The sequence below is a fragment of the Chrysochloris asiatica genome, unplaced genomic scaffold, assembly GCF_000296735.1.
Source record: "Chrysochloris asiatica unplaced genomic scaffold, ChrAsi1.0 scaffold00090, whole genome shotgun sequence".
NCBI classification, from domain to species: Eukaryota; Metazoa; Chordata; class Mammalia; order Afrosoricida; family Chrysochloridae; genus Chrysochloris; species Chrysochloris asiatica.
This window is the reverse complement of record NW_006408608.1, coordinates 663,907-679,679: the sequence shown is the minus strand read 5'-3', so window position 1 is coordinate 679,679 and position 15,773 is coordinate 663,907. Positions and strand designations below refer to the sequence as shown.

The 15,773-nt window shown below is 40.6% G+C and overlaps 1 protein-coding gene and 1 pseudogene across 1 annotated transcript in view; one reads left to right on the top strand and one right to left on the bottom strand.

The window, feature by feature from the left end:
- The window catches only part of UBR4 (ubiquitin protein ligase E3 component n-recognin 4), a 160,014-nt gene that overhangs the window by 130,348 nt on the left and 13,893 nt on the right, over window positions 1-15,773 (bottom strand). The window contains exons 9-17 of the mRNA XM_006866329.1: window positions 11,583-11,707; window positions 10,950-11,009; window positions 10,656-10,846; window positions 7,000-7,099; window positions 6,720-6,857; window positions 6,117-6,234; window positions 4,820-5,007; window positions 865-1,024; window positions 663-748 (exon numbers count right to left, since the gene is read on the bottom strand). Coding sequence (XP_006866391.1) covers window positions 663-748; window positions 865-1,024; window positions 4,820-5,007; window positions 6,117-6,234; window positions 6,720-6,857; window positions 7,000-7,099; window positions 10,656-10,846; window positions 10,950-11,009; window positions 11,583-11,707 — 1,166 coding nt within the window. The remainder of the gene's footprint in view (window positions 1-662; window positions 749-864; window positions 1,025-4,819; window positions 5,008-6,116; window positions 6,235-6,719; window positions 6,858-6,999; window positions 7,100-10,655; window positions 10,847-10,949; window positions 11,010-11,582; window positions 11,708-15,773) is intronic.
- LOC102839473 lies at window positions 12,680-14,783 on the top strand (annotated as a pseudogene).

Genomic DNA, 15,773 nt, shown 5'->3' with positions numbered 1-15,773 from the left:
TGCATGGAGCCAGTTCCAACTCATAGTGACCCTATACAGGGTTTCCAAAGCTGTAAATCTTTATGGGAGCAGAAGAACTCATCTTTCTTCTGTGGAACAGCTGACAGTTTCAAACTGCTGATCTTGAGGTTAGCAGTCCAACTCATAACCACTATTCTACCAGAGCTCCTTATATACATATATGTTGTTAAGTGCCGTCAAGTCAATTCCGAACCATAGTAACCCTGTATAGGGTTTCCAAAGAGCAAGTGGTAAGCTTGAACTGCCGACCTTGCAGTTCAAATGGCTTTGTAGTCTGGCGCATTAACCCAAAGCTCCACACCAGGACTCCATGTACATATATACACACATATTAATATACATAAGGGAGCTGCAATATATATTTATAAATTGCCTTGTGCATTTTGTCCATTTTTCTACTAGGATAGACATTGGGAGGTCCTTTTTGGTTTGTTTTATAATTTTCCAGGAAAGTTTACTCAGTGACTTGTAGATAAAAAAACCCATTTTCTTTTTTGAAATGTTACCAATTAAGGTCCAGGTGCACACTAAAATAAAGACAGATCAGTGACAAATTGTGTTCCTTTACACTAGGAACAGGTACGGCCTAAGAGAGCTGGTACAGCGAGCTCTTGACCTGGATGCTCAGAGTGCACACAAACCTGCAAGTTAGGTGACTGAAGGTCAGAAGTCACCAGAGAATGGTTGAAGTGATAGAGAGCAGCAGCAAACTCTTCGTCTGATGAGCCTGAAGACAAATGGGAAAACCAATTATGCAAGCAGCTACTTGATGGATCAAACCACTCTGCCAACCATCCAGCTCCACTAGGAAAAACCCACCAGGCATGGATCCCATCTACTGACCCTTCAATCCATCTTTGTCCACCTCTTTGATGATACTGGCCAGGGTGGCCATGTGGTGTTCTGAAAGAGATACACTCAGATAGTTTCGGATAAAATTGTTCCGCGAGTTCAGGATGGAAGAGGTGATGAAGTTCAAAATGTTGGAAGCCAGACCTAAGAACTAAAAGAATTGGGGGGGAAAAAAAAACTCATATAAAGTTCATAAAACTAGATCTTCTACAAACTCTGACTACAAACAGGAAACAAAACATACCCATAGGTCTCAAGAAATAAACACAATGAATTAAAGCATCAGATTTTAAACCACCTACCCTAAGACAAATTATCATCATCTTTGCTATTAATTTCACTAGCTATACAAAATCATTGTTGTTGTTGTTGTTATGTGCCGTCGAGTCGGTTCCGACCCATAGCGACCCTGTATAGGGTTTCCGAGGGTGTAAATCTTTACAGGAGTAGAAAGCCTCATCTTTCTCCCGCGGAGCAGCTGGTAGTTTCGAACCGCTGACCTTAAGGTTTGCAGCCCGATTCGTAACCACTACGCTACCAGAGCTCCTTATACAAAATCATATGCCACTTTAATACAAAAAGGACTTCACAAAACAGTGTACGGAGAATTTCCAAAGAGATTGATCCATTTCTTCTATTTTCTGAGCTCTTGTTTTTTTCTTATTCTAGAGCATTATTGATATATTAAATTCTGAAATGATATTAATGGTCATTTTATACATACGTAAAACTTCTCTACTAAAATTAAATTAAAAAATCAGTAGGTAGACATTTTAAATACACATCCTTGACTAAAAGAACCTCTGGTAGCATAGTGATTATGAGCTGGGTTGCTAATTGCAAGGTCAACAGTTCAAATCTACCAGTTGCTCTGAGGAAGAAAGAAGAGACTGTCTACTCCCGTAAAGATTTACAGCCTTGAAAACCCAATACAGGGTGGCTGTGAGTCAGAAATGACTCCACAGCACATAACCACCACCACCACCATCAGTGACTCAGAACTGTAGGTTCTATGAAAGCAAGGGCTGTGTCTGATATGTTCACTAGGTATATCTTCAAATGAGAGACTGACATTATTGTTGCTAGATGCCATCGAGTTGGTACCAACTCATAACGACCCTATGCACAACAGAACGAAACACTGCCTGATACTGGGCCAATCTAACAATTGTTGCCATAATTGAGCCCATTGATGCTGCCACTTTGCCAATCCATCTCGTTGGGGGTCTTCTTCTTTTCCTCTGACGCTCCACATTACCAAACATGATATCCTTCTCCAGTGCCTGGTCCCTGAGACTGACGTTGTTGTTGTTAGGTGCCTTAGAATCGGTACTGACCCATAGCAACCCTCTGCACAGAAGAACGAAACACTGCCCAATCCTGGGCCAACCGCACTACTGTTGCAACGCTTGAGTCCATTGATGCTGACACTTGACCAATCCATCTCGTTGGGGGTTTTCCTCTGACCCTCCACCTTACCAAACATGATCTCCTTCTCCAGCAACTAGTCCCTCCTGACAATATATCCGAAGTATGAGAGACGAAGTTTGGCCACCTTGGCCTCTAGCGAGCACTCTGGCTACACTTCTTCCAAAATGGATCTATTGGTTCTTCTGGCAGCCCATGGCACTTTCAATACTCTCCTCCAACACCGTAACTCAAAAGCATCAATTCTTCTACGGTCTTCCTTATTCACTGTCCATATTTCGCATGAATATGAGGTTATTGAAAATACCATGGCTTGGGTCAGGCACACCTTAGTCCTCAGGCACACCTTTGCTCTTCAACACTTTAAAAAGAATGTTGATTACTAGTCCAGTGGTGAGGATTTTTGTTTTCTTTACATTGAGATGCAATCCATACCAAAGGCTTTGCACTTCGATCTTCATCAGTAAATGCTTTAAGTCCTCTTCACTTTCAGCAAGCAAGATTGTATCATCTGCTTATCGCAGGTTGTTAATGAGGCTTCCACCAATCCTGATGCCATGTTTTTCTGCATATAACCCAGCTTCTTGCATTATTTGCTCAGCATACAGGTTGAATAAGTATGGTGAAAGAATACAACCTTGCTGCACATCTTTCTTAATTTGAAACCATTCAGTGTTCCCATGTTCTGTTTGAACAACTGCCTTGGTCCAGGTGCAGATTCCTCATGAGCACAATTAAGTGTTCCAGAATACTCATACTTCGCAATGTTGTCCAGAGCTTGTCATGATCCACACAACTGAAAGCCTTTGTATAGTCAATAAAGCACAGGTAAACATCTTTCTGATATTCTCTGCTTTCAGCCAAGATCCATCGGAAAACAGCAATGATATCCCTCATTCAATGGCCTCTTCTGAATCTGGCTTGATCCTCTGGGAAGCTCTCTGTCAATGTATGGTTATAGCCGTTTCTGTATTACCTTTAGCAAAACTTTACTCGCATGGGGTATCAAAGAGATTGTCCAATGATTTCCGCATTCCGTTGGGTCACCTCTCTTTGGAATGGGCACAAATACAATCTCTTCCAATCAGTCGGCCAGATTGTTGTCTTCCAAATTTCTTGGCAGAGATGAGTGAGTGCCTCCTGTGCCGCCTCACTTTCTTGAAAGATTTCAGTTTTGATTCCATCAATTCCTGGTGCCTTGTTCTTTGCCAATTCCTTCAATGCACCTTGGACTTCTTCCTTCAGTATCATTGGCTCTTGATCATATGCTACTTTTATGCTACTTCTTGAAACGGTTGAACATTAACCATTTCCTTTTGGTACAGTGACTCTGTGTATTCCTTCCATCTTCTCTTTAGCTTTCTACATCATTCAATAATTTGCCCAGAGAATCCTTCAGTAATGAAAGTTGAGGCTTGAATTTTTTCTTCAGTTACCCCAGCTTGAGAAATGCTGAGCGTGTTCTTCCATTTAGGTTTTCTGATTCCAGATCTTTGCACATTTTGTTGTAATGTTTGGTTTTACCTTCTCGAGCTGGTCTTTGAAATTTTCTGTTCAGCTCTTGGACCTCATTTCTTCCATTTGCTTTAGCATCTCTCTACACTGGAGTGCAAGTTTCAGTGTCTCTTTTGATGTCCATTTTGACCTATTCCTTCTGTCTTGTCTTCTCAATGACTTTTTGCTTTCTTCATGTATGATATTCTTGATGTCATCCCACAACTCTTCTGGTCTTTGGTTTTTAGTGTTTAATCTGTTCTTCAAGTGACCTCTAAATTCAGGTGGGATATAGTCAAGGTCATATTTTGGCTCTCGTGGACTTGTTTTCATTTTCTTCAGCTTCAGTTTGAATTTGAGACTGACATTAGTAGATAATAAATACTGGTTGAACAAATAGTTGTAAATACTTAGAATGTACCAAATCTATGCTAAGGGCTTTAAAAATATCTTCTTTAATTCTTTGTAACACTCTCAGAGGCCAGAACAATTATTTCTCTATTATAGGAGACAAAACTGGGACTCAGGGAATTTCAGAGTCTTACCCAAAGTCACACAGCCAGTAAGTAGAGGAAAGATTCAAACCTACTTCTGTCTGATTTCAAAGGCTAAGCTGATATTGCTATGTGCTGTCAAGTCGATCCAACTCATAGTGACCCTATATGATGGAGTAGAACAGCCCCACCAGGTTCCCCTACACTGCAATCTTTACAAGACAAGAGCAGATCTCCAACTCTTCCTCCCATGAAACCACTGGGTGGATTTGAATAGTTAAAGCCTTAACATTGAGCCACAAGGGTTCCTTAAAGGCTAAGCCATTAACTAACCATCAATCAAGGAAGCAGTAACAGGAGTACAAGTCTAAATTAATCAACCACAATCAATACACAGAAGTCCTAAGCAAAAATAAGATGCCTTTAAACATTAGTTATCCAACCTACAAAACATGTTCGTTCAATTTTTCTGCTTATCACATCCCTTCTTACTTCCCCACCCATCAAAACACTCAGAAACCCACTCTTACCAACTCAGGATCTTTCCGACTAGCCAAAATGTTGCCTTTCTCACCAGAAGCCTGCTTACTGGGGCTTTTAACTCGAGGAGAGCTCTCCAGTGGAGGGGGTGGGGGAGGAGGAGGAGGTGCCACTTTCTCTTTACTGGGGGAGATGGTCTCCTCAAACCACTGCCCTAAAATAGGTTCACTGTCATCATCTGAAACAGAAAAAGAGAAGAGTTAGCTAACAAATTTTAAAAATGGTTTAGGAACACTGCTTTATAAAAGTGCCTGAAAAAGGCAAGGGTATCTTGACTGATTACACAGTTCAATACATTTATCAAAACATATACAAATGTATACTAAAATTAGGTCATTTTATTGTATATAAATTATGGTGTTGTTGTTAAGTGCCGTTTAGTGTTGTTTAGTCAGTTCCAACTCATAGCAACCCTGTATAGGGTTCTCAAGGCTTTAAATCCCTGCACAAGCAGAAAGCCTCTTCTTTCTCCCACAGAGCAGCTGGTGGACTTGAACTACCGACCTTGTGATTTGTAGTCCAGAGCTTATCCTATGGTGCCACCATGCTCCCACTATATTATATATTTTTAAATTCATTTAAATTTAAATAAAAAACAAAAGTCCAATGAAGACAGAAGAACAATTTTCACGACCAAATTTCTAATTGTCTTATTATCAATTTTAAACCAACCCCAAGAGGACAAGAATCATAGCCCTCTCAATACTGCACACTGTTCTCACAAACCTGATTATGAAGAAGAATCTCAGAGATTTATCTTACTCAATTCTATCCAAAACAAAGGCAGGAAGGAATGCTAGTTTTGCTTTGCTGCTTATAAAAGGATTCTTGGATTTCTTCTCCAACAACTATGAAGACAACCAAAACAAACACCTAACACAGCATCTTTTGAGTTTCACTGGGTAAGCTCAGAGCAGAGTTTGTAAAATGGGTCAGAACTGAAATATGTTTTGATTTTAGAAGTGAAAGAATGAAAAGAAACCTGGGCTTTGGTTGAGTTTTTATCCTTTACTCTTCAAGAGCTTAACTTTCTCTGAAATAATGTCATCCTAGAGTCCACATAGAATCAACACCCATGGCTTTGTTGTTAGTGTTGTGTGCCACTGAGTCTACTCCAACTTGTGATCATTCTGTAGGACAGAGTAGAACTGCCTGCATATGGAAATAGACTGTCATTGTCTTACTCTGGAAAGATCCATGCTAGGCAGGTGAAATATGCAGTATAAACAGGAAACTCAAGGAACATACTGGGAGACCTCCTGTAGGAGAGAAAAGGGAGGCCTCTACCTTGGCTGCTGTCCTCCTCAGTGCTACTGAAATCATCCTCATAGTAAGTATTGGAGTCAGTAGAGGCGCTGGCATCGCTGCTCATTGAGCCCTTCCTCTGACGCTGCAGGACACACGCCTAGAAAAACAGAGAGGTGTCTGCAATTGACAATTACCCAACCAATGGAGTCATCCTACTTATTCTTCTTTACCATACAGAACCTTTATCCTGATTGTTTTTATTAATCAGAGAAGTATTCCTTCTATTATCTCCATGCCACCTCCCCCCACCCCCAGCAGGACTTTCATAATTTTATGCTACAAAAGCACCCCTGTCCCGGATCTGGAAAGGAAGTAAAGAGGATCATTTCTCTAGTGCCCTGTATTTGCTTCCGCATGCCAATTGTCACAAATCACTGAGTAGCCACATGTACCACCATGCTGTCAATCAATAATTGATTCAGCTGTCTGGATATGTTTAACCAGTTAAGAACTCATCTCATCTTCAAAACCATTACCATGAATGTGAGTTTGCAAGGGTCACAGTGTACAGTCAGTTTGCTTTCTTTTGAGGTTAAATAATTACAAGATATTTTTCTAAACTTCCAAATGATAAATTTCCACCTTTCTGTAGGATGTGGAGAGCAGAGTCAGCAGCAGGTTTGTCAGGGGGACAGAGTCAATGAGCCGTTGAACTCTCTGTATGGAAGTACTCTGGGCCATAATATTCAGGACTGCGGGGGGCCCGTCTGTTTCCCAACCCTGAAGGTATAATGAGATGGAAAAGAAAGTTAGTAGACATAAGCAATCCTGAAAGAGCAATCTGATTTCTTGGCTGGAACTAGGATGCCCAGGAGGGAGTCTAGCCATGACTGTGCAATCCCCACAAGTACAGCCTGCTCACCTTGTGCAGAGCTTCCACTTGCAGGTCTTGAAAGAGAGATGTTAGCAGCTTGATTGCATGGTTTGCTAATATTACTGAGAGCACTCCAAATCCCTGGTGCCTACACAAAGCAAAAACGAAAACACAAATTTTAAAATAATGAGCAAAGATTTACAGGCTCTGAGACAGAAGACTGTGACATATTTGAGTCCGAGACCCATTTGAGAACGAACCTTTCTCCAGGAAAAATGAAAAATTGCACTGACACACAAAATCCACATATAATTCAACTTCAGAAATACTGTAACAAAAGAAACTTTTCCAAAGCCAGGGTTTTTCAAATTCAACTAACAAGAAGATGCTGATATTTAAATGATGGTGGAAGTTTTAAAGAGCCAATCCTCTATGAAGAAAATGGGCTAAAAAGTTTCCAACTGCTATGAAATATCTGGGAACAAATCTAGGCAAAAAAGAACAGAACGTTTTACACCGAATCTGAGTAAAACTAATTCTTTCTGTTCAAGTGGAGAAAACTCTAAATTTAAAAAATAAACAGGCTTACTGGTCTAATAAAGACTAGCGGAACCCCTAAACTATGGCCCTGTATCACCTTTCAGGTCTGGAATTGAACACACACCTGTGGCTTAACTTTCAGCTATGCAATAGATTTATAACAGGTACAGCAACACCAGGTGAGATACCTACAACACAGAATGAATGGTCAACTGTTCAAAATTAAAAGGGCAGCATTTCCCTAAGTACAAAATTCAGAGGAGTTGAGAAGTAAGGAGGAACGACAACAGGAACCGGGAGAAAGTGGGCTACGTGAAGCTACACTGAGGGTATCATAATCTGAGATAAAATAAAATGTACCTGAATTGTTGAATGGAATGAATGATCTGCTCTGAAAGCCTTCACTTAGAAAAAAGATGACCACGTGACAATGAACTGATAAAACTAATGTACAAAGAACTCAGATAAAACCAGTTAAGAGGACACACACCACAAAACAACTGGAGCAAACTACATAAGGCAGTTTATAAAAATGACCAACAAATAGATGAAAATTACACAATCAAACTAGTAATCACAGTAATATAAATAAGACCAAAAATATAATATTTTTCTGCACTGAGATTAGCAAATATGAAGACCAGTAACAATCCCTTTCAAAGAGGATATTGGAAATGGACACACACATAGCTAAAGAAAACGCAAATTCGTACAGTTTTCCTGAAGAGCAGCTTGGCAAAACATTTCAACTTTTTTGATACTTTGTGTGGTTCTTGTCAAACTAACTGTAACTCTAGAAATATAGCCCAAAGGGATAATTAAACAAGTTCACAAAGATTTATGTTTAAGAGGGTTTATCAACAACAACAAGTAAGTATTCATCAATAGGGACTCGGTTTAACAACGGTATGTTTACACAGATTCCACTGGCTAGCAAAAAATAACAATCCATATCGGTGAAACTGCAAAGATGCCTACAGCATTTCCTAAACAATGTGATTCCATTTCCGTAAATATATATATGTGCAACACAGAGGAATGTCTGGAAAAAGGTTTACCAATTTGAGTGGTATGCTATCTGTACAGCTTGTACTTACATATCATGTTGTGTTTTTGTTTTTAATCGGAAGAAACAGAGTCATTTCTAAAATGGAACCACACTTCTCTCTGAGGTATACCTTTCAACATTCTTCTTCCATTTCACTCTCCAATGCCAAGAATGAAGATAACCACTCACAAAGTCACCAATCCACAAACTCCTCTGCCCCTGGAAACATTCACATCTCCCTACTTTGTCTATGGTCCACCATCTCCAACGTCTACTTCAGATTTCTCTATTTCCTCAATAGTTCCTTTATTAAATTTCCTGACCAAGACAAGTGCTTCTCTTAATACCCTGGCTGCAATTTTACATATATTGGTATGAATACCTACTTCACATCTGTTGGAAATGAGTTTTTTAACTCATCATGGAATTTCCAAAACCAACACAGAATCTACTACGCACAGGGAAGACACTTGGTGGATAATCTGTTGAATAAGGTCAAGAATGTCACATCTTCCTTTAACTCTAGAGTCATACGTCTAACTGCCTACTCAACACCTCACATAGGTTGTCTAACAGGCATCTTAAACTCAGCATGTCCAAGATCAAATTCCATATCCCTTCCTCTTCCCCTCAGCCAATCTGCTCCTAAACTAGTGTTCCCCATTCACTTAATTACACAATCCCAGTGCTCATGTAAACAATTATCTTCATGTCCTCTTTGACTCTTGGTTTTCACACACACCACCTAAGTCATCAGTGAATTGGGTCAGTAGTGCCTTCTATGCATATCTCAATTTGACCTTTCCTCTCCACCTTTACTGCCACTACCCTATTCCCAATCACCTCATCTCTCATGTGGAGTAATGCAATAGCTTTCCAACTGTCCTCACTCCTTCTTGTCTTATTCCCCTGCGGTCTACCCGCCACACAGCAGCTAGATTCTCAGACACTCAGAAACCAGATCATGTCACCAATGCCCTGCTCAGAACCCTCTAACAGTTACTAATTATACTCAGCCTGAGAGATCTGGCACCTAGCTACCTACTTCTCAAACCCAGTTTTGGGGTGGGGAGGGGGGAGTTTTCACCATTCTCCTACCTCAGTAACACTATACTAGCCTTGATGGTCCTCAAAAACACCAATCACACTTCCACCTACAAAGCTGAAGCAATTTCACCCCAAACATTTACATGGCTCTCTCTGCGACTTCAAGCATGTCCCACAGCTTATTCTCAGAGTCCTTTCCTGACCATCTAAATTGAAATGGCATTCCCTCTCGCTCTCTAGCCCCTTGCTCTAGGACCTCATGACACTTATAAGCAGTCACTCACCGTGTTTTTATTAGCATATTTGTTTAGTGCATCTCTAGTTATAAAATAAACTCCATGAGGGCAAGAACACTACTTTACTATTATAGCCTCAATGCCTAGAATAAAGCCTAATACATAGCAGGAACTGAATGTGCAAATAAACCACAGAGATGCAGGGACTTAGAAAACAGCGCAGGAGACGGATCTCTAACTTCTTTTCAAGTGAGCAGGATTCACTGCCTAGATTTCATCAAAATGGCAGCAAATGTTTTAGAAAGCAAGCTGCTATGAAACCTCTTAAGTTTATTTCTCGGTTACACGTACAAATGTATACTCAACTCAAACTGAAGCCAAGCCCACTTTCCAAAACAGAATCATTTTTTTAATGACTTTATCCCATAAAATTCTTAAACACACCCTATTTTCTCAGAGAATTAGTGACTTACCCAAAGTACATAACTACAATCATGATCGTCCCCTTAGTTTTTAAATTCGAACCAGGTATGTTGTTACTAGGTGCCATCAAGTTGGTACTGGACTCATAGTGACCCCACGGGATACAGCAGAACTGCCCCATAGAGTTTTCTCGGCTATAATCTTTATGGAAGCAGATTGCCTGGTCTTTCTCCTATAAAGCCACTAGGTGGGTTTGAACCACCAACCTTTCTGTTGGCAACTGCACCCTAAAAGCTCCTTCAAACCAGATATGGAGGCAAATTTTCCTATTCATGCAGAGCTAAGAAGTTACATGAGTTCCCCATGTATATAAAATGTCAAACATAGGTAGCAACTGAGTAGACACATACCCTTTTCCAGGTCCCAGTTTAGGAGAGCCCACTCCCTCTTTAGTACGTGAAAGGATGTCTCGGACTCGGAGTGCAGCCAGTGGATCTTTCTCTTTCCCCTTATCAGCCAAAGCAGTGGGACTCAGGTTCAGTATGAGGAAGAGACTGTTTAACAAACACCAGGCCCCCAGCAGTTGGAAGTTCTGATAATGCTATAATAAAGGCACAAAATAAAAAAGGATGAACATGGAGAGATTCACATTTTAGCAACAACAAGACAGAAGATAAGACAAGGCAGAGCAAACTGCTGCTTACCTCACCACCAGCCCGGCGGGAATTGCTGATTGCTTGTCCAATCATGTCATAGATTTCAAGCTGTCCAATATCAAACACATACACAAATCTGTCATTGTAAATGTCACAAGCTACTCAAATTAATATCATGAGTTAACTATATTCAGGTCACACACACTCTCCTAGGGTCTTCAAATGGAAGATCTTCACAGCCCAGCTCAAACAGTACCTTCTCAGAGGTCCCCCCACCTACCCAATCAAAAGCAGGAAGCATAGCAGAGCCATGTCAGGTCACTTTCTTTCACATTCACTTTTTTCCATGCACATTATAACTATCTTGGATTATGCTACTCATTGCACGTCTCCACTCAAAATACACTGACACACAGGAAAGCCTCAAAAATGTAAAGTGAATAAACGATCTTTCAGAAGATCCACTGTAACTGCCAAGTTGTATTGTTAGCTGCAGAACCAACAGAGCAAAGTAAGCATACATTTAAACCAATCCAATATGTAAACTGAATGTCTACCTCCTTAGACTTACTACCCCGAGGAAAGAGCATGGGAATTATTGTCAGTTCTTTCCTCTAGCAACTGGCCCCATCCACTCATTTGAACAATGAAGGCTCCCATGTCCCCAGAGGCTTGGCTTACACATTTCTGGACAATAGTAGCTGCATCACTTTCATAGTCTTCTTCCTTGGAACTAGTGGACGCTGTCCGCACTTGCTGGGTACTGCCCACATGAAGGATAGCCATGCAGGTTGCCACACTCACACCTGAAAAAGAAGATACCCAGATTCCAATTCTGGTCATGGATGATTCCCGCGAAAAGCATTTCCATTATGTGATTACTGAAGTACACACCATACAGGCATTAGCCAAAATTGTTGAAAGTTAAGTACATACAAAAACCCATACACACGTTTATAGCAGCTTTATTCATAATTATCAAAAACGAGAAGGAACCAAGATGTCCTCCAATAGGTGACCGGATAAACTAGGGTCCATCCAACTGTACTGTATAGGGATGTAAAGTGTGTGCATTACAAACAAAGAAATATTGTTCAGCAATAAAAAGACATAAGCTATCAAGCCATGAAAATACATGCAGGAACCTCAAATCACAGGACATTCAGGAAAAGGCAGCACTAGAGAGAGAATAAAAAGATCACTGGTTGCAGGGGTTCAAGACTGGGAATAGGATGAACAGGTGAAGCACAGAGGTTTTTAATGTGGTAAAACTCTTCTGTATGGTATTATAATGGTGGACACATGCCATTATGCAGCCCACAGAACTGTGTTAACACAAAGTGAACCCTAGTGTAACTATGGATATGCATTAATACAAGGTATCAATACTGGCTTGTCAACTGTAACCAACGTACCACACTAATGCAAGATGTCAATAGTATGGGAAACTGCTGAGGGAGAGGATACATAGTAACCCTGTGCCACCTGCTCAGTGTTTCTGTAAATCTAAAACTGTTTTGTTGGTGGTATGTGCCATCGAGTTGGTTCCAACTTATATCAACCCTACATTGGTTTTCCCAAGCTTTTCAAAATCTTTGCTGGGAAAAAAAAAATCTGGGAGCAGAAAACCTCATCTTACCCCCACAAAGCAGTTATTTGGCTCAAATGTGGACCTTGTGGTTCATACTCCAGTGCTTCTGGAGACACCGTGCTTCCAAAACTGTTTTTAAAAATGAAATAGATCAACTTTTTAAATAATAAACAATACATTTGCCCTTTAAAAAAAAAAAAAAAAAAAACCTGGCTGGAAGAAAAAGAAAGTGCCTATTGTGCCAGAGACATTTTAAAGAAAAAGCGAAGGAATTTCGCAAAACTAAAAATCAAGCACCTGAGAAAGAAGTTTGCCCAAAAGATGCTTCCAAAAGCAAGGAAGAAGTTTTTCTATGGAAAAGTCCAGCACTACCACAAGGAACACAGGCAGATGTACAGAACTGAGATTCAAATGGCTAAGGGTGGCAAGAAAAACAGGGGATTTCTCTGGACCCAGAGAACCCAAACTAGCATTTGTTGTCAGGGGCAGAGATATCAACGGTGTGAGTCCAAAGGCTTCTTTGCCTTTGCTAGATCTTCAATGGCACCTTGTTAAGCTCAACAAGCTTCAGTCAACGTGCTGAGAACTGTGGAACCACATACTGCATGGGAGTACCTACCGTAACCTGAAGTCAGTGAATGAATTTATCTACAAGCGTGCTCATGGCAAAATCAGTAAGAAGCGAACTAGTCTGACAGATACTGGGTCCGATCACACACTCTCTTGGTAAATATGGCATCATCTGCGCAGGGGATCTGATTCATGAGAGCTACACTATTGGGAAACGTTTCAAAGAAGGAAATAACTTCCTGTGGCCCTACAAATGATCTTCTCCCCTTGGCCAATGAAGAAAATGATCACCCATTTTGTAGAAGGTGAAGATGCTGGCAACAAGGAAGAGTAGATCAACAGGCATTTATTAGAAGGAGGAAGTAAGGTGTCTAACATGACTATTTTTGTAATCTGGTCAGCTAATAAAACAGCAACTGCTTTCAAATTGAAACTATTGCTGTATTGGTGATTTTTTGTTACTCTGTCCTTCCCCCATCCCTTAATTATTATGATAAATCTTGACAAATTATGACAAATTAACAGCCCATTACTTGTAAACCTAGAGTCCAGTTTGCATCTTGTGAAAAAGTTTATTAAAGGCTTTCCTCTATAGAAAAATAAACAAACATACAAACATTTTTTAACGTTTAGATTGTGAATAAAATCTTGCTATGAATTGAACTTGTGACCAAAAAGGATGTAATGGAGCCCTAACCGCTATACCTATAGATGTCAGCCCATTTGAAGACAAAGTTTTCTCTGCTAGATTAATGAGGTCATATAAACATAGGTTAGGTCTTAAACGGACTCACTTTTGAGATACCAAAACAACAGATTAGGCATAGAAGCAAGCATCAATGAGGTAAAGGCAGATGTCATGTGGATATCTCCAAAGAATGTCAAGAACACTGGAAAAGCTGAGACAATGATTTTTCCCCTAGAGTGAACAGAGAGCCTTCCTCTAGAGCCAGCACCCTAAATTTGGACTTCTTGCCTCCTACACTATGATAAGGAGCTCTGGTAGCGTAGTGGTTACGAATCGGGCTGCGAACCGCAAGGTCAGCAGTTCGAAACTACCAGTTGTTCTGCGGGAGAAAAAATGAGGCTTTCTGCTCCCATAAAGATTTACAGCCTCGGAAACCCTGTACAGGGTCGCTTAGAGTCGGAACCAACTCCACGGCACATAATCACCACCACCACACTACGAGAAAACAAATTTTTTCTTTAAAACCATCCACTTGTAATACATCTATTACAGGAGTACTAGTAAACTAAAACAAATCCTATTCTTGTTCCCTCTAAGACATCAAAGATTTCCTTACATCAAATCTTAACAGCAAACCAAATCAAGGATCTTTATTGCAACTATGAATTTTTAAGGACTCTTTCATCCTAGTTGGCTTTAACTGCTTATTGACTAAGTGCCTTATGATATTCAAGACAAATCCCTGAAAATATAAAAAATTCAGAGGTCAAAATTAATAAACCCCAAATTAAAAGATGGGAAAATTAAACGCAGAGTGGCGACTGGCTGGGAGAGAGCACATTCTATTCCGATTGCCACTGGTTTAGCTCTGGCTGGCACACTCTCACCTGAATGGTTTTCCTAAAACACATCTCTGATCATATGACATGTGAAAGTCTATAATAATGACCTCTGTCTACAGAATGTGGTATAAATGCCTTACCTGGGTTTCACCCTCTTTCTTTCCAGGTCTGCAGTACGCACTCGGACATAGACCTAATCATGCACACACTTAGTCAGCAGCTTCCCCCAAACTCCAGGACACTGTCATTCCTGCTTTTCCCTGCCTAGCAGATCCATGCTGAGTCCCTATCTGCTCTACAACATACAACACAACTCCTCCAGGACCGCTGCCTTCCCCAAGGGAAAGCAAGCTCTGCCTCCTCGAAACTCCCACAGCACTTTCTTCTCAACTGTCACTCGTTTGCTTACACAGAGAAATGAAACCCAAGGCCCAAACCACTGATGTCAGGTTGATTCCAACTCATGACAACTCTATGTAGGGTTTCCAAGGCTGCATCCTCATGGAAGTAAACAGCCTCACCATTTGTCCACGGGGCGACTGGTGGATTTGAACTACCAACCTTGCACTAACAGTCCAGTGATTATCCTATATCGCCACCAAAGCTTGAAAAAACTCTCAGGTCCCTGAAGACTAAAATTGTCCAAAATAAAGCTGTTCAGATAATGTCGAGAGGAAACTCAACATCAGTAGTTCCTTACTGCTCCAAAGGTCAGGTTTCGAAGACTCTATGCCCAAATCTTCACTGGCAGAACCAAGAAAACATCTGAAATGGCTATAACTTCCAAGACGTATCAGGTAAGGATATGTCTTGGAATATAAAATTAAGACTCACTGATTCAGATTACAAAGTCACTGTAACAAGTACTTGTTATCGTTAAATGCCATCGAGTTGGTTCCGACCCATAGCGACCCTAGGGTTTCCAAAGAGCAGCTGGTGAGCTTGAACTGCCGACCTTGCAGATTAAATAACTTTGCAGTCTGGTGCATTAACCCACAGTGCCATACCAGGACTCAGAGGAATAAACATCAGCTGCCAAACTCCACTTTCAAGGCAGCAGGGTTAATGGGAAAACAAGATTTTATGGGAGTCATATTTTTCAATATGAACAAGTGAACCAGTTCCATAAAGCAGTCCTCAAATCTGCTCCCACAGTAAAACTGGACTACTCCTTTTCTTGT